The sequence below is a fragment of the Lepidochelys olivacea genome (genome assembly GCF_965140295.1).
Source record: "Lepidochelys olivacea isolate rLepOli2 genome assembly, chromosome: 1".
In the NCBI taxonomy this organism is placed as follows: Eukaryota; Metazoa; Chordata; order Testudines; family Cheloniidae; genus Lepidochelys; species Lepidochelys olivacea.
In genome coordinates this window covers 189,193,869-189,213,207 of record NC_140411.1, presented here as the reverse complement: position 1 = coordinate 189,213,207, position 19,339 = coordinate 189,193,869, and the positions used below count along the sequence as shown (strand labels likewise).

The following is a 19,339-nucleotide window of genomic DNA, read 5'->3' as shown; positions in this document are numbered from 1 at the left end:
GTACCTGGTCTCTCATAAGACTGACTCCAGGCCTGTGAAATCTCTTTTACATGGATATTCAGCTTTCAGACTAACAAAGTAATTCCCTAAGGTTGTTGACTCAAATGCTAAGAATTTCCTTAATTTATCAGAATTACATTCTACTCTGTATTATACAGTGAGCTGGGAAGTGTTCACTTCCCCAGTGAGTGAGAAGACCTTGGCATGCCAAGGCTGGAATCCCTTCACACAGTGAAACATGGCACATCGTGGCTAAAATGTTGGGACCGTTCTAAATGTTTGTAAGGAGGCATTCTCTACAGTGGTGGCTTTCAACCTTTTTTCATTTGTGGACCCCTAAATTTCCAAGAGAGCTGCAGCCTCCTTTGGAAATCTTAGACGTAGTCTGCAGACCCCAGGTTGAAAACCATTGCTCTACAGCTCCTGGAATGTAGCAATTCCCTAGTAAGAGTGCTGTCCCAGGATGTTCTCTACCCCACCCCTTCAGTCAAATAGATCTCTTCTACTTGAGAGAGTTGTGTGGGAGGAATTGTCCTCTTGAACTGCAGTGAATAAAAAAACAGCATGAAATTTGAGAGACTTAGGTAACCATCTGGCTGAAGGAGTTCAAATGATGGAGTTGAAATGCTCTAGCCCCTCAAATAGAAGAGAAAATAAGCTAAGCTGAGAATTGCTGCCTTTTAGCAGGCCCAAGCAAAATCACGTGTGGCCTGGACTAGAGTGTATTATAACTAACTTATAAAATGGCTAGTCATTCATGGTTAGCAGTTGATCTTTCTTGCATGTGTCTACTTCCCATAAGAGTGTGTGTTCTTACTGACAGTGTTCCAAATCAATGGCTTTATCTGTGGGGGCTCCTTCTCAGTGAATTTCCAAAGTAAAGGGATATACATTCAGGTAATACAGCTTACTCTGGGGATAGAACGGGGGTGGACAAACATTTTAGCCCAAGGGCCACATCAGGGTTGCAAAACTACGGAGGGCTGGATAGGGAAGGCTGTGCCTCCCCAAACACCCTGGCCACTGCCCCCCTCAGAACCCCTGACTCATCCAACCTCCCCCCCCCCTCCCCGCCCTGGGACCCCACCCCTATCCAACCCCTCCCCTCTGTTCCCCATCCCCTGACTGCCCCCCCCACTGCCCTTGCTCTCTGTCCCGACAGGCCCCCCAAGACCCTCTACCCCTTATCCAATCACTCCCCATCCCCTTACCATGCTGGAGCCAGCCACACCGCCATGCTGCTCAGCAGGAGCTCATAGCCCCACTGCCCAGAGCGCTTGTGGCAAGGCGAGCTGAAGCTGCGGTGGAGGATGGGGACAGCAGGAAAGGGGCCGGGGGCAAGCCTCCCCAACAGGGAGCTCAGGCTGGGCACGATGGTCCCATGGACCGTAGTTTGCCCACATCTAGGATAGAATATGATGACTGCTTAGCAGCAATGCTCCACTTTAGAGAAATAGGCCTAATGCAATTACTCAAACTGGAAATTGTTAAGAGTGCTGTGACTAACAGTCACCAGTTTTGTGGTAGTTCAGGACTAGCCTTAAATCATCATCTAAAAATACTGCAATGGAGAGAACCAGTCAGCTATTCTACTGTAGTCTTCAGGAAAGTACTAATGACCTGATACTACTTAGGTTCTGTGGTCTGGCAGTATCCCCTCCTAAGTCTTAGGACAACACATAACTACTTTCTCCCCCCCCCCCCCATATTACCTATATTGGTTCTCAACTCCTATTTGTTTAAAAGCCACTACAGCTGTATGGACAGACTATAGAAAAACCCACAGCTGGCCTATGGGCTACAGCCAGCTTGGACTGTAGCCCTGCTTCATTGCTGTGTAGACTTCTGAGCCTGGGCTCTCCACCCCACAGGGTCCTAGAGCCCAGAATCCAGCCTGAGCCCAGAAATGAAATAGCCCTGGAGCCTGAGCCACCTGTGGGTTTTTCTTAGTTGTGTAGACCTACCCTAAGTGGAGTTGGTCCGAGTGGGGTGGACAGTTACAGTAGATGGTGGTAATAGTTCAGAAAAGGCAGCTCCTATCCTCCTGCAAAGAGCAAACAAATGGAAGCTACCACATAGCAAGGTCATAACAAGGGGCAGAGACCAGGCCCTCCCAACCCCTAAATGAGATTTTTGTTTTTGAAGGGGGGGCAGCGAGGAGGAGGAGAAGGAGAAGTCCATGTTGCATAGGCAAAGCCTTCTGCTCTCAAAATCTAAGGAACATGTAACCATGTATTAGTAAGGGCAGGAGTAGCATGTTTTTGCCATACTCTTAGTATTTGTAAATATGACAAGCATCCCCTTCCTGTTTACTCTTCCAGAGAGGGATAGTCATTGTGCCAGTCAACACTGAATTTAACAGTTTCTCTAAATGTCAGTTTTGCCTTTAAAGAAAATGTTACAAATATACCCCGTTAGTTCTCTCCTATTGGTTCCAGAATCAATAGGTGCTTGCCTCCAGGAAGGATTTTTCTAAACTCCAGCAACTGCTCATGTAGTATATGAAAATCCATTTATGATACGCCTGCATACATCAGCACGGCTAACATTCTTGCAGTCAGAACTGTATGAGGCGGCTGCTGCTGCACAGGGCAGAGTTGTAGGCAGCTAGATAAAGGGCAATATAATCAGCCAGGTGAAGAAATCAACCTCCATCTAGTGAGCAGAGGCTAGCAGAACACCTCGCCTACTTCCTGTGTTATGTGCTGGTGCTGTTGCCAAGCTAGTTGCACCAAAGTCCCCTCTCAGTACAGCTGATGAGCCAGACGCTCTCATCTCAGAATCGTGAGACTCTCCTAGTCAGATGTAGACCAGTTGCAGACCCACTCTGTATCGACTATAATTATCTCAGCAGGCCTGACTTAGATTCAGTAACTGTGACCAGTAGCATATTCAGTGACTATACAGCCTTTTCCAAACAGGCTATTTATTTTTAATAGGAAGGCCAAGAATTTTAAAAAGTCCAGCTGTGGCCTACTTAGATCTTGCCTCCCCTCCCCCCATCCCTGTTAGACAGGTAAGGCAACTTCTTTAGCCGCCCTCTGCAAAGCCTGCACCATCAAGCTGTTCAAAGGAATAGGTTCTGATCAACTCTCTCAATGATTTCTCAGTTGAGTGAGAAGGTAGAGGAGGTAATATTTTTCATTGGACCAACACTGCAGTTAATAGTTTAGAGTCCTTTAGAGCCTTGGCTCCCACCCCTGGCCAAATAAATCTTATCTTTGCTGGGGTCTAGCCAAACGTAGTAGCTCATTGCTGTTCCTGGTTGTTTTTCCTGACAACTCTTTTTGATTTAACTCTAGTGTCAGACAAAACCTCCCTTACAGGTCAGCCAATCATAGCATATATAGTATTCATGAATACAGCAGCCTCACCTCCTTCACACATTGCACTGCAATTCAACTGTTGACTTAAAGCAGCTTCACCATCCATTCCAGCCCTTTCTGTGCTCCACTGCAGCTGGGGCAGGGATGGGTAGAAAGGAGAACTGAATCCCGTTTTATCACTCCTTATACAGCATGCTATACCTTGATTTTGGAAATGCATTAGTTCTAGTGCACCAGAGCCTGCACCTTCAAGGACCTCCCCCACCCTGAGGTTGCATGTATTAACAAAACACTGCTTTAGAACATATCTTAAGATGGTTTATACACAGTTACACAGGAGACAGTGGAGAGGGGGAAGGTTAAAACAGGCATAAGCTTTCGTGAACTACAGCTCACTTCATCGGATGCATAAGTGAGCTGTAGCTCATGAAAGCTTATGCTCAAATAAATTGGTTAGTCTCTAAGGTGCCACAAGTCCTCCTTTTCTTTTTGCGAATACAGACTAACACGGCTGCTACTCTAAAACAGGCATGGTTACTCTTGCAAAAAGAAGAATAAGATGGTGGGGGAAGCTACTAAGTCTTCAAATGTGTTAGCAGCTGTTATAAGGAGGACTAGTCAATTGTTCTCCATGTCCACCAAAAGCAGGACAAGTAGTCCTGCTGAGTATGGAGCAAGGAGAGACTGAATATGGAGCAAGGAGAGATTTAGGTTAGATAGTAGAAAGCTTTTCCTAACTCCAAAGGTAATTTTGAACTCAGGAATAAGCTTCAAAGGGAATTGTGGAATCTCCCTCATTGTCCAACCTGTTCTTAAACATCTGCCAGGGATGGTCTACATTTACAGCCTCAGCACAGGGGGTGGGACTTGATGACTTCTTGGGGTCCCTATCAGCCCTACATTTCTGATTTTATATTCAAACCATTTCAGAAACCTGGTTTAAAAACTCTGCTTCATCATGCTAGCTAGCGAATGTCACACATAAATGGGAAGTGACTCAGAAGGGGTGACAGTACAAACTATGAAGATTTCTTTCACTCCCCCTACTTATTTTGAAACCCCCCAGAATATAAAACCAGATAGTCACAGAGTCCTTCCTGCACACTTTCATTAACAAAAGTTACCATGGCTCCTGCATTTCATTCCCTTCTAGTTTCTCATCCTCCTGTATAATTTTCTTTAACTTCATTCTTCCCATCTCTTCTCATTCTGTATCTTTCTCCCACAATTCTGTTTTCCCTTCAGGTATGCACACATCCCCTCCCATAGCCTTTTCTCCACTTTCCCACTCCACCCTTTATGCTTGCCTAGATGCTCTAAAACCAGTTGTCCAACAGTTTCAGCCTGAGGGCTAAATATTTTTAAAAAGGCAAAGGGCCACAATCAGTAGTTTATTTCTCTAGGAGTAAGTAGAGTGTGGTAGGCACCTGTCCTGTGTGCCCTGGGGCTCCTACAACCCAGCAGAGAAGCAGGCAATGGACCAACCACAGCTATTACTCTCTCCTCCCCCTCCTACACTGCAGATCTTGTACAACAGCAACTGCCATGCTGGAGCCGTGCAAAAGGGAAGAGACAGCAGCTGTTCAGCCTACTAGAACTGCAGAGGAAATGGGGGAATCCTCTACACCTGATTCAAATACTTCTTTAAAAAAATAATCAAAGACACAGCTCAGGGAACACATTGTTCATTTGGAATCAAGTAATAAGTTTCTCAAGTCATGGGCCAAAGGTTGGACACTACAGATCTAAACAGATTTTCAGCTGATTATTAAGCTTTATCTACGGTAGTTGACAAATTATAGCCACATATAACTACTGGCAGCAGGCTGTGTGTTGAAGCATTGTCCAAGGTACAGTACCAAATACAGCAGCATTCCTACTATAGTTGGGCTAGAAAAGAAGTTTCTAAAAGGGTTCAAACACACTGATCCCAGCCCACGACAGAGGGGGAGCTTGTTAACCCATCTTAACGTGCACTTGAAAATCAAAAGGGACTCCTACAAAAAAATGGAAACATGGACAAATTGCTAAGGAGAAGTACAAGAGGACAGCACAAGCACATAGGAACAAAATGAGAAAGGCTAAGGCACAAGATGAGTTACACTTCGCAAGGGACACAAAAGGCAATAAGAGGAGATTCGTTAAATACATTAGAAACAAGAGAAAGACAACAAAGTGAATATCCCCTACTTAGCGGGGAAGGACAGCTAATAACTGATGAACTCAAAAAGGCAGGTGTTTAAACACCTATTTTGCTTCAGTCTTGACTAAAAAGACCAGATATTCAACGCAATATTAACAACAAGGTGAAAGGAATGCAAGCCAAAATAGGGAAAGAACATGTGAAAGAATATTTAAGTAAGTTAGATGTATTCAAGTCAGCAGGGCTTGATGAATTAATCCTAGGTACTTAAGGAGTTAGCTAAAGCAATCTTGGAACAGTTAGCTATTATTTTCAAGAACTCTTGGAGGACAGGCCAGGTCCCAGAGGACTGGAGAAATGCAAACTTTAAAAAGTGGAAACAAAGAGCAGCCAGCAAATTACAGACAAATCAGCCTAACTTTGATACCCAGAAAGATACTGGAACAAATTATTAAACAATCAATTTGTAAGCACCTAGAGCAGGGGTGACCAAACTGTGGCTCTTTTATCATTCAAGTACAGCTCATGGGGTCCTCCAGGCACCCCCAATATCCACCTACCAGACTGAGGGGGAAGCTCAGGACCTCCACCTTGCAGCAGGGTGGTGTGGTAGGGGCTTCTGCCCAGCGGAGAGGGGGGTCTCAGGGCTTCAGCCATGCAGGGCGTACCTGCCAGGGTTCAGGGCTTCAGCAGGAGTGGGTTGAAACCACAACCCCGGCTCCCGGCAGATGTGCCCTGGCTCTCGAACTTCTGATGATTGTCATATGTGGCTCAGAGGGCCAGTAAGTTTGGCCACCCCTGACCTAGAGAATAATAGGGGTGTAAGAAATAGCCAGTGTGGATTTGTCAAGAACAAATCATGCCAAACCAACCTAATTTTCTTCTACAGGTTACTGATCTAGTGGATAGGGGGAAGCAGTAAACATGATGTACCTTGATTTTAGTAAACCATTTGACAGTCCCACATGACATTCTCAAAAGCAAACTAGGGAAACACCGTCTATATGAAAATACTATAAGGTGGGTGCACAACTGGTTGAAAGACTATACTTGGAGTAGTTTGCTATCAAACTGGAGGGGCATATCTAGTGCAGTACTACAGATGTCAGTCCTGGGTCTGGTACTATTCAATATTTTCATTAATGACTTGGATAAAGGAGTAGAGAGTATGCTTATAAAACTTTCAGATGACACCAAGCTGGGAGAGATTTCAAGCATTTTGGAGGACAGGATTAGAATTCAAAATGACCTTGACAAATTGGAGAATTGATCTGAATTCAACAAGATAAAATTCAATAACGACAAGTGCAAAGTACTTCACTTAAAAAGGAAAAATCAAATGCACAACTACAAAATTATTATCCATCATACACTAAGGGGTAGTACTGCTGAAAAGGATATATTGGTTATAACAGATTACAAATTGAATACGAATCAACAATGTGATGCAGCTGCAAAAAAGCATTCTGAGGGGTATTAACAGTAGTGTTGTATGTGAGAGACAGAAGGTAGCTGTCTGCTCTACTCAGCACTGATGGGACCTCAGCTGGAATACTGTGTCCAGTTCTGGATGCTGTACTTTAAGAAAGATGTAGAGACAAATTGGAGAGACCTGACCTATTAAAAAAAGCAGTCTTGAGGGGAGAAGGGGCTAAGGGGGGGACCTGATAACCTTCAAATATGTTAAGGGCTGTTACAAAGAGGATGCTTATCATACAGCATTTTTAGCTTTAATACATCAGTGAGATGCTGCAGTAGGTTCTTCCCATCCCCTTTGTCTTCTAGTTACAAAGAGGATGGTCATCAATTATTCTCCAGGTCTACTGAAGATAGGATAAGTTCTAACAGGCTTAATCTGCAATAAAGGAGATTTAGATTACATATTAGGAAAAACTTCAGTACAGACATTAAGTATTCTCAAATATTCAAAAGATTCCTACAGTTTTCAGCCAATTTTAGGGAGGAAGGTGGGAGAAGTATTTGCCTTTACTTTTTGAGCCTTTAGAAGTTTATATCGCCAGGTTTTCCTCCACAACTACAGGGGCTACAAATATATTTTAAAGTGAGATACAGGACCCTGGGAGTTGGGGCTTTTAGGAAAAAAGTCAGTATCAAGTAATATGATCACATCCCTTGAGTTGGCAATATGGCATTTTTAGCTTTAGTAGATCAGCAAGATGCTGAGGGAGGTTCTTCCCACCCCTTGTGTTATAGTTCTGCTAAAATTAAGGAAGGGCAAACATATGATTAGCCCTAACACAACTGAAGAGCCCCAGTAGGTTGCAGGCTACCGTGTTTAAGCAGTGTTCGCTGGCCATATTGTGACCTAGGTTAAAACATAGATACCGATAATAGCTTCAAATGTGTTAGCCTGCCTCTAATGGCATGTCTACACTTGAGCTGGAGGTGTAATTTCCAGCTTGGGTAGATGTACCCATGCTAACCAACCAAGCTAGTGCACTAAAATGGTGGAAGGATGAACTAGTCACCTCCAGTAGGTACCTAAGGTCTCTGAGAGGATCATATTTGGGGCAGTTAGCCCGGCCCACTGCTCAGACCACTGCAGCTACACTTCTATGTCTAGTACACTAGCTCAATCAGAACTGGCATGGATATGTCTACCCAAGTTGGAAATTAAACCTCCAACATAACAATTTAAAGGACTTCAGGTGTTAAGCTAACAATTGAAACACTCCCTTTTTGCCCATCAAGACAAGGCTCCGATCACTTTCCACCTCTGATTATTGCTGAACCATCCTTCCCACAGACATTTCACTGACATTCAACTGTATCTCTGGAGAGACACTTTTTACTTTCAAAATGAACTAGATTTGCTCCAGCTGTCTACTGTTTCCAGTTACAAGCTGAAGTGTGACCATCATTGCACTGTGTTTTCAGGAAAAGAATGGGAATGGTTCCAGCAAAATAAACCGTTTGCCAAATGTAGTGCCTCCCTCTTGGTTACGGTTGTGAGGTTTCCTTTAGGAGTGTGGGGGAATGAGAAGATCCTTCAGTCCCACCTCTGAATACTTTTAGTACAGAATTTAGAAACAGACTAAGGTAGGATGGGGGACTTTTGTTGGAGCCTCTTAAAAATATTAGCAGCACGTCACTAGAAAGTGATAATTCAACACTTTGCCTTTCTATAACACCTTTCATTTCAAGATCTCAAAGCTTTCAAGTAAGCCCCTAACATGTCTGAAGTACAGTGATCACCCTTAAGAAGTCAGCATTTGCAAGTTTCTGGTATCTGAGATGCCAGCCATTCCCTGAAGATGGGATAGAAAACAGCAGCTGTTAAAAAACTTACAAAAAATTGACAAACGATCAAACTGTGATAATACAAAGTGCCCAAGACAAGATAATCTCAGCCACAAGAAATTTTGTCAGAAAAGACATGATTCACTAGGAAACCCAGAGGGGTTTTTAAAATATCCCTTTCCTCCCATATAGTGGCATGGTGAAGGCATCTGCCATGGGTTAGTGGCTACATGCTTTGAGTAGATGAACTGAGGTACAGAGGCTATGTGACCTTGAGCAAGTGACTTGATGACAGCCAAAACAGAACCCTGATCTCCTGATTCAGTCTCCTCCTTTAACCACATCCCTTCCTCAATATACACAGCGCCTTTCATCCCAAGTACTTTACAAACTATAAGTACATGGCAATCCCCATCCCTGAAATATAGCCAGCACAGGTAAGGTGGGAGGATACACAGCCTACTCTCAATGGCTAAGGAAAGTGGACAAACCCCTACTCTTAATGAGGGCCACGGAACTTTAAGCAGAAACCTAAAAAGTTCTAGGTCCTGGTTATGCCCATCCACAGTAAATTAGACGGAAGGCTTTTGATCATGGCCTCATGTAACAGGTGATCAGCAGTCAATGGCTCACTCCTCAGGGCATAGTTTCAAAAGGTTTTGCATAACCAGAGGAAGGGAATTAGTATTCACCTAGATATTCCCTAGGAAAAAGCACTTAACACTTTGTTACCACCATGGCATAAATCATTCATTTAATACAACGTACCTCAAAAGACATTTCATTCAGTAAGGTCTCCCAAGGATATGGCAGGAAGTTGCCATCTCTGTCACAAATATCTCTGGTCAGATCTTTAAGCAGACCAATAGATCTGTTTTGCCAAGTGCAACAATTACTGTTTGTTCAGTGGCAGGTTAGGGAAAGCATTTTCTCTTCCAACAGGAAGCCTTTGTCTAACAGGATTGGTCTAGATACTTTTCAAGACTGATGAAAACAGCATTCTGCAAAGGCAGCTTCACAGTGCGGTGGGTTAGTGACACAGGGAACTGGAAGACCCCTCCCCTGGGTTCTTATTCTCAACTCTGCTACTGACTTGCTGAGAAGCCTTGGACAAGCCTCTTTACCCTTTCCTGCACCTCCATAGGTCGATAAGGGAAATAACCTCACTTACCTGCCTCACAGGGGAATTGTGCAGCTTACATGTCAAGATCCCCCGGTGAAAGGTTCTCCAGCCATGCAGTATTTGGATATTGGTGGCTTGTGTCAGATGAGTGGAAAATGTCATCTTTGTTTTGTCTCTAAGGTGCAAGGAAGGAGGCTTGTGTATTCCAGTCTCCCCTCCCCTATCCCATCCCCAACCAGATATGACTTGTGCAACAGACCACAACAGACCAGTAATGGAAAAAAGTGTATTAAAATAGTCACAAGATTACAATAGAAAACATTAAAATCAGTCAAGAAAAATTACAGTATGATTTTAGTATCCAAATCAAAAGAATCTGTCCAAGCAAAGCACAAAGCACAGTTGCTATCCCCGGCTCTCCATACCCTTAACTTGAGTGAGGCCACGCAGTATACACCTGGCTCCCTCCCACAATAATTATACACCCATTTTATAGGTGTTTGTCCTGCTTCCTCCACCCCCAAAACCAGGCAGGATCCTGGTGCGCTATCCTCTTAGTGAGGAGTGGGCTTTACTCCCCCGTTTAGGAAGATACAGGAAGAAGATATGCAGGAATAAGAACCAAAAGCTCCTGTCTCCCTGTCAAAGTCTCTCTAATACTCCATGTTGTGGCTGCTTTGGGGAGGGGCGGGAGACCAGACTGCACAGCATATTCACCCCAGAAGGCAAGAAACTTTATTCAACTTAAATTCCAGTTTTAGAAAGTGCAGAAATACCTTAAAAATAAAAGGGATTGCTTGTGTTTGAGGAGAAGGAGGAGGGAGGCCTTTAAAAAAATAGAAAAACAAACCAAAAACAAAAAAACAACCCACACAATGGAATAAAGTCTGAGCAAAGTAGTTTATGATTTAGGGATCTCCATCACTTAGTCCTGCCTCAGACCGGGAGCTGGACTTGATGACTACTTGAGATCCCTTCCAGCCCAGCATTTCTATGATTCGATGCATTCTGGTGGCCTTTATCATACAATGTGCCAAGACCTCGATGCTGGTATGATGGGAAGATGACTGCAACCCCAGCCATGTCAGATACTTCCCCAGATCTCTGACCACAGATTCATTTTCAAGAGGGAAAAATACTCCTCGAACCCCTCCCCCATAAACATAAGAGAAAAATCCTGGTTTTAAAGGTCCTAGACAGATACGAGAATAATGTAAACGCCAAGCAAGGTTTAAAACAGGTTCCGGGGCATTTATGTTTGAGATCATATGGTTCTTCACCCCACCACCTCAACAGTCCGCTCTCTAGGGAAATGAAGCCTTTAAGTTTCATGTACACACACACACACTTACCCAAACAACTCTGGAATTTTAAAAGACAAATAAAAAGCCTAATTCCAGTTTCTCTAATCATAAACTGAAATGCCAGTAGAACTCTGCAAAACACAGAGTACTCCAGGCATAGACTAGGCCTTACGCACCAACAGGGATCACGGTTACTGTGGGAAGGCTCTCAACGTAACAGCTCCTCCAAACACAACCTAAAATACCCTTGTCCTACCCCCTCAACCCTGGGTTATCTGCCCTGGAGAACTGCAGTCAAACACTGACCTACGCATGGAAAGGGGTGGTGGAGATAAGATGTGGAGAAGAATACAGCTGCCAATTCATTCACTAGACACTCGAGTTAGCAAGTAGCAACACCAGCACTCTGGATGCTGCTCCTATATGCTCATTTGCTGGCAGGCAACTAAGGGTTAAAAGGCCTGAGTTGTTGAAATAGAATTTTGCTGCTTTGCCAGCTTTTCAGTTCTAGTGAGGAGGAGCAGCAGCATGTTTTCTGAGGGGAAAGACAAGCAAAACAGAAGTGATAGCATCCAAGCCTTGCTCTCAAAAAGGAGCCAGTTCCTGTAGCAGACAGAGCTGAGGCGGCAATCCCAAAGGGTATGTGTCTTTGTCTGCAGTGAGTACAAGGTCAGTTATAGTGGGAGAAGGAGTTCTCCTGACAAGTAGAAAATTGTATGTGGTACCGACTCTAGTTTCTGTGCTGTGAGGTATTATGCCCTGAGTGGTAAAGACAAAATTTATAAAGAATTGGCCATGCTGGATACAATGTAATTCCCATGGAACTCACCTCAGCTCGTTATTTAAGAGTTGCCTCCATTATAACAGCCCTTGGGACAACACAGCTGTCTTAGCCTTGGTCTACACGTAGGGCATGTCTACGGTATGGGTGCTACAGCGGCACAGCTCCAGTGCCTTAGTGTAGATGCTTCCTACATCGACAGAAGACGAACTGCACCTACGGCGGGAGTTAGGTTGGCTTAACTACAGCATTCAGGGCGATTAATTTTTCACACCTCTGGTCAATGCAGTTAGGTCAATCTACATCTGAAGTGCAGATCAGGACTTAAAAGTTGGGTAGACCCAGCTATGTCAGTCAGGGATGCGAAAAAAAACACACCCCATCCAACAAAGCTAAGCTGACCTAACCCCCACCGTTGAGACAGCTACATTGACAAATCAATGCTTTCATCGTTGGGGGAGGTGGTGTTTCTACTCCAGCAGAAAAACCCCTTCTATCATCGTAGGCTGTGCTTTCACTACAAGGTCATGCTGGCATAGCTCTGCTGGTACAGTCTCCATAGTGTAGACAAGCCCTGAGTAACTGACTGCCGTACAGAAAGGGGCGGTGGGGAGGAGAAGAATGCAGCCAATTCATTCAGTTTTACAGCTTTCAAAATGGGCTAATAGGATCAGACCATAACCTGGAATTTCACTATAGCTTCATTCAAGGTACGGCTACACTTTAATCACTACAGTGGCACAGCTGCATCTGCACTGCTGTAGCGCTTCAGTATAAACACTCGGTTCTCCCATCAGCATAGGTCGTTCACCTCCCTAAGAAGTGGTAGCTAGGTCAATGGAAGAATTCTGTCTACACCGAGGAGGGTTAGGTCAGCATAGCTACATCTCACAGGGGGGTGGATTTTTCACACCCCTGAGAGATGTAGCTATGCCAAGGTAAATTCCCAGTGTAGAGCAACCCCCAGGTTATATTTCTTTACATGGGAAGGGAAGGGACAGGGAGGTTTTGAGCTGTAACACTTCTACACCAGCTTGGCAGAATTCTATTTTTTATTCTTTATCATTTTGATGGACAATATCCATGCTTATTTTTAAGCATCTTTTTCAATTTTTATCAATTTAAATTTTCAAAGTTGCGCACAATTATGGGTTGTAAGCATTTTTTCAGTGTAAACTTTCACAGTTGTGGGAAATTGAGGGACCAGACAATTATTTAATGACAGTAGATGTTGAGATCTAAAAGGTTAAAGCATTATAACCATAGCACACAAACTGTCAACATCATATGTCAAAATATACAAAGTATATAGCCTTAAATCAAACCAATAAGTTCTCAAGCAGCATTTTTCTTACTTTGCCTACCTCTAAATTTCAATTATCGATAGAAATATTTATGCGTCAGTTTGTGCATGTACAGTGAAATCAACGTTTTGACATTTACCAATAAAAATCTAATCCTTCCAAGCCTAGTCACAAAGTATTAACTGCTAGCCTCATCCCCATTTCAGTTTTTACATCTGTTTTACCCTGAAAGGGATTCTGCTTATCCCTGAGCTGTGCTACAAGCCTGCCTTCTCCTACTTAGCACTAGGCATTCATCAGAAGTAGTCCTACACAGCACAAACCTCAGCAGGGCCAGAGATGGACAAGGGCAGCAAACCTGGAGGAATTTTAAAAGCCCTTTAAATTTTGTATTTCCTTTTAACTGACAAAGACCTGGGTTAGTGGCAGGGAATCAAGAGGAAACTGCATGCTCCATTGGCTAAAAGTATAGGGTTAAAACTGATCAGGTCTCTGGTCTGATCTCATTAGCCACAAGGCAATCATGAATTCCTCTGAACTGAGTGAAACTTGAAGACAACACACTCAGGACATGACTACACTTGCAGATGTAGAGCACTGGGAGTTAAACCAGCCCTCAGAGACAGCAGCAGGGAAAATACTGCCATGTGTTCACACCGTCAGCTGCAAGCGCAGTGGCGTGGCCACATTAGCAGCTCTTACAACGCCACAAAGAGCAGTGCATTGTGGTAGCTATCCCAGCATGCAAGTGGCTGCAACGTGCTTTTCAAATGGGGGGGAGAGGGAGTGGAGTGTGACAGGAAGTGTGTTGTGTGTATGTGGGGGGAGAGTGGGTTTTGGGGGGGCTGAGAGCATGTCAGCATGCTGTCTTGTAAGTTCAGACAGCGGCAGACCCCCTTCCCCACAACTGCAGCATTCCACAGTAATGATTTGCTTTGTTCCGGACCAGATAAGCATGCTGGCTGTCAGAAACAGAGCTTTGAAAGGGGATATCCACATACCCGCAGCTGATTCCAAAACAATGAGAAGAGTGGCCACTTGACTTCAGAGGATGATGGGACATTTCCAGAGACCAATCACAGCACAGTAATGCAACAGCTCGTTCACACTGATACCCGGGCATTTCAGCCAGGACGCAGCAAGCTTTCCACTTCTTGTGGAGGTGGATTACCAGAAGCGCTCCAGCTGCAGAGTCCAGGCGCTCTACATGCCTGGCCAGTGTGGACGCGTCAGGAGTTAGAGCGCCCAGGGCTGCTTTAATGTGCTCTAACTTGCCAGTGTAGCCAAGCCCTCAGTCAGAATCAATCCACTTCCATTAACACAGGTTACTGTTCCTGATAAACAAGCTTCAAAGTTAAAGCAAGTCAAGGGAGAGTAAGTTCTTAATAGTTTCAGTCCCATATTGCATCAAGTCTTTCTGGCTACAGCTTTAAGACAGCCACATCATAGAAGCTGTCTATTCCAGCCATGGAATGTTGGTTATGTTCCCATAAATCCAAAAGCTCACCGTCCTTACTCAAGCTCAGACAAGATCTCAGGTCATGATGCCTGCAATTCACTACACACAAGAGGCAGCTTGTTTCCTTCCAGAAGGACTCAACGAACCTTTGGAAATATAAGCAAGGGAAGAACAAAGAGGATCTAAAACCTTGAAATGAATCTCTCCAGTGTGGGTCCAGCTCACATGCCTTCAACTAGACTAAACAGGTCACAGGGGAGATTCCCAAAGAAGCAAGCTAGCCACAATGTCAGTGATATAGGTGGGGCTGCATGCTTCCTGTATTACTCAATTTTTCCTGTTTTAGCAGATCACAGGAGATGGGACTTTAGTAAGAGTCAGTGACAGTGGAACCAAGGATGGCCCTGTCCTCTTATAGCAGCAGGCTTGTGATGGTCCCATTCATCACAGTTCCCCCCCTTACTCTAAACTAGCTTCAGGGAAAGACAGTATAGGCAGATTATTGCAAGTAAAGTTTTATCACTTTTCCTTTTCCACAAAGTGCAATGTCATCTCTCTCCAGAAGAGCCCCTGCTTCCTGCTACAAGTGGACAAACTACCCAGCAGGTTTCACTGGAAGCAGGCTGTCCCAGGGAAGGGGACATCAGGATTTAACTGAAGCAAGTTACCCAGATATGAAGCTTCCTAGATGCCCCCTTTGCTTACTTATGAAAAGTTGGGTTTTATTATCACTGCACAAACCCCACTGGGCCAACACAGTCCCTGTGTTCTAAGGGACTGGCTTTAAGCTCTAACAATATATGGGCTCAATACAGGAGTAACTATATGAAATTCTATGGCCTGTGATATACAGGAGGTCAGACTAGATGAGCTAATAATGGTCCCTTCTGGCCATAAAATCTATTAATCTATGAGCAATGTCACCGTTATAGAAATGTAAAGTTCTCACATATTTAAAGGGGTGAAGGGTAGACATTTTAAATGGCTAAATTTACCAGACCCTTTATAGCTTAGCTCTTCCTTCTCCCATGCAGATGGGGAGGGTTTTTCTGAGCAAAGAGGTCTAATTGTATAAGTAAGATGAGGTGGCAGTCAATTTGTATAGATTGGAGAAGAGGAAATATCCTACAGAAACTACCTTCCTCATATCTATCCCTTCAAAAAAGGAAAAACCCTGTTGAAAAACAATCAGGTAAATCTAGAATCCCCTAGCACCTTCCAGTTTCTCCATTAATGATTGAGACAAAAAATACTTAAAAATTGCCATGTTATGCATTTTCACTTTTTCTCCCCTTATCCTAGATACAAAAAAACAATATTGGCCATTTATAAGCAGAATTCTTACTGCATCTCAACATGCAACACTGGTCTCACTTCTGTACGATTAAATAGACTATTTACACACAACACATATATATCTCTCTGTATTCACATGCATTGGTCCTAGCCTAGGCATCAAAGGCCACATGTGAGTTCTCTGGGTCACATTTGATTCAAGCCATTCCAGTTTGAATTTTTGTTTTGCTTTGGATATGGTGGGATCTCCTCAGTTCTTCCGAATGTCAGCATAAACCACGGATTCTGACTTGTTAATCTTGTCGCTGTGTCGCCCGCCGGAGTGATCTAATTGCGCATAAATGACTGGGCCCTGAGGACAGAGAGACAAAACACAGAATCAGTGCTTTTAAGAAAGCGCTGCACTTCCCTCTCCCTGCTGCAGGGTCTCCTGTGAGAATACAGAGACAGCAAATGCACAGTCTCTGATAGCTAGTGAAATCCCAAAGCAAGTGGACTGAGCCTTCACCTATACAAGAAATCTGGTGTGTCACCTTACTTGCAACCCCAGTGTACCATGCAGCATAGGGGCTCATTTTAACTGGATTGGCTGGCGTGTGAAGAATGCAAGGAAGGATCCACAGTTCTGAAATGTAACAGAGTTTCCTCAACAGACACAGAAAGCTATGATGAAGATAGGTAGCTCAGTCAGATGCAAGCTAGGGTTTAATTTTTTAAGCACCAGACGGTGCTACAGATTGCCATTAAGTGATAGAGTTCACTTTATGCACTATAACTGCAGACCTTCAAATCCTCAGTACAACTTCCCTTTTGGAACACTGGAAGATCAGTTCCGCAAGTAGAGTGAATGAGTTCTAGCCTGCAGCCACAGTGTGATATGATGTAGTCACTATTCACCAGCTAAGTAAGCAACCGGATCAATCCTATGATAAAGTGACAAGGACCACTTAAATGCTGCAGCTAGTGATGACTCAGTAGTTGGTGCACCTCCCTCAGTACTGACCCAGTGCCTTAGCTTGGTTTTAAAACAGAAGATCTGACCATGGGGGTCATCAAGGCTCCCCTGGCCCTTGAGTAGCAATATCAGGCCTTGTGCAGGTCCTCAAATTGTGTTCTGACCAAAACATCTCATCTCATTCTCTTGCGGTTTTAAATAGATTTAGTATTCTCCGTGAGCTAACCTGTTCTGCTAAACTACTATCGTGTTCAGACAGCTGCACTTCAGTGATCAATGAGGGAATCCTCATATGTAGTTTGTGGTTCACGCCAAAGAACTTGACAGACACTGCCAAACAATTTTGTTTCAGTGCCCCAGAGAGCAGCAATGCACATGAAGCTTCAGAACAGAGGTACTGAATGCTCTGCTGAAACCCATAGGTTCACCACGAACACCTGTGCTTCCTGAAACACAACCTGCAGGAATGTGAAGTGCAGAGTGGGATGGGGTTGGGACTGGAGTGCTCCATATCCCAAAAGCAGGTATCTGAGAAGCAGGCAAAAGGGTGGGAAATTGAATTCAGCAAAACTACTTCTCTACAGTGCTAGGATATTGCACTTTCTGAGTGAGTTAGATACAAGCAGGGGCGTCATTTCAGAAAATTTAAAGGGGAAGGGAGGGAAGTTGAATCAGCATAAAAACTTTATATGTGATTGTATTATAGCCTACAAAGTTGGGGGAGGGGGCAAAAAGTGGAGCAGAGACCCATTTGGAAAGCCTGGGGGAGCAAGCAAAGGTATGGGGATGAAACTGCCCCCCTTACCAGATAGCAAATGAGGCCCCTGGATACAAGGCTGAGGATGGTACAGTCACCTGAGAAGTGGTCTCAGCACAACAGAGTTTGCACTATCAGAGTGCACCTACGCTACAGAGACTATACCAGCAGAGCTACGTCACCACAGCTACACAGGTATAACCCTGAAGCGTAGACAAAGCCTAAACCAACTGAAGAGGTTTTTCAGTGTAGGAACACCGCCTCCCTGAATAATGGTGACTTTGTCGACAGAAGCAACAATAGTTGCATCTACACCACAGGCAGGTCAACGTAGCTATGTCGGTCAGGGGGTGGATTTTTCAGACCTCGACTGACTTAGCTATGTCAACCTCACTTTTAAGCACAGACCAGGACTCAGTCACACTTCCAGTCCTAATGAGAACTAAGAGGAAGTGACTGACTTTGCCCCACTGGGAAAAAAATTTATGTCACTAAGGCTATGTCTACACTTGCCATTTAAAGGGCAAAAAGTCCCTTTTTTGCGCTAAAACCAAGTGTCTACACTTGTTAATAACTTTTTGCGGTGAAACTCAGAAGTTTTACTGCAAAAAGAAAACCAAACTTCATGAGAGGCATACAGCTCTTTCTGCTGTTCTTTTTGCACTGTTGTGAAAGTGAAGACACGTTCTACCTGTGTAAACACCTTTTGGCCTCTGGAGGATGTCCCACAGTTCCAAAAGCGACCACTCTGGCCAGCATCTCCGCTGCTCTGACACCAGGTAAAGGGGTCAGACAGCTACAACGACTGCAATGGGGATATGCTCCTAGATTCCTTAAAAAGATGCTAAATAAATGTTCTACAACTTTAAGCTCCAGCTCTAAATTAAGTATTGGACTGAATAACACATTACAGACAAAACAGTTTCTGTAAGTGTCTGATGCACCTGTGTACTGGCTGTTTGTGCATCTTCATGTAGTATTACGTACTAATCATTAGTGAAATACTATTTGGTTTTGATCTGTAGAGCCAAATTAAAAACGTGTCTCAGGGGAGAAGAACTGAGGCTATGTCTACACAAGAGAGCTTACAACAGTGCAGTTGTACAGATGCAGCTGTGCCACTGTAAGATCTCTCGTGTAGCCACTCTATGCTCACAGGAGAGAGCTCTCCCATTGACATAATTAATCCACCCACAACAAGCAATGGTAGTTATGTCAGCAGGACAAGCTCTCCTGCCAACATATCGCTGTGCACACTAGCGCTTATGCCAATGTAATTTATGTCGCTGGGGGGGGGGGTGGAATAGTCACACCCCTGAGCGACATAAATTTTGCAGATATAAGTGGTGGTGTAGACTTAGCCTGAGTGTGTGTGTGAAGTTGCAAGCAAGTTTTAGAGCCAATGCTGCTTCTGCATGACCAGAAAAGAGTTTGCAAACCCAGGATACAGGAGCTCAGTATTCAAAGGTGCTGACTATTCACTGTATTTGGCATAGTTCTGTAACAGAAGGTATTTGCCTTCTAATTTGCCTGTCAAATATGTTGGAATCCAGACCACCAGGTAGGCTGGAGGATTCCCCCCCATCTTCCCCCATTGATAGAGGTGGGAGGGGAGAGAGAGAGCGCGTGC

At 44.2% G+C, this 19,339-nt stretch overlaps 1 protein-coding gene across 2 annotated transcripts in view; it reads right to left on the bottom strand.

Moving 5' to 3' along the window:
- Positions 1–10,125: 10,125 nt before the first annotated feature.
- MPZL1 (myelin protein zero like 1) overlaps positions 10,126–19,339 on the bottom strand; it is a gene marked incomplete at its 5' end in the record, with an annotated part of 58,210 nt that continues 48,996 nt past the window's right edge. For both annotated transcript variants that reach the window (XM_084617201.1, XM_084617200.1), the window contains one exon: positions 10,126–16,349. Coding sequence is in view for 1 of the 2 variants with exons in the window: in XM_084617200.1 (XP_084473326.1) it covers positions 16,248–16,349 (102 nt within the window). The remainder of the gene's footprint in view (positions 16,350–19,339) is intronic.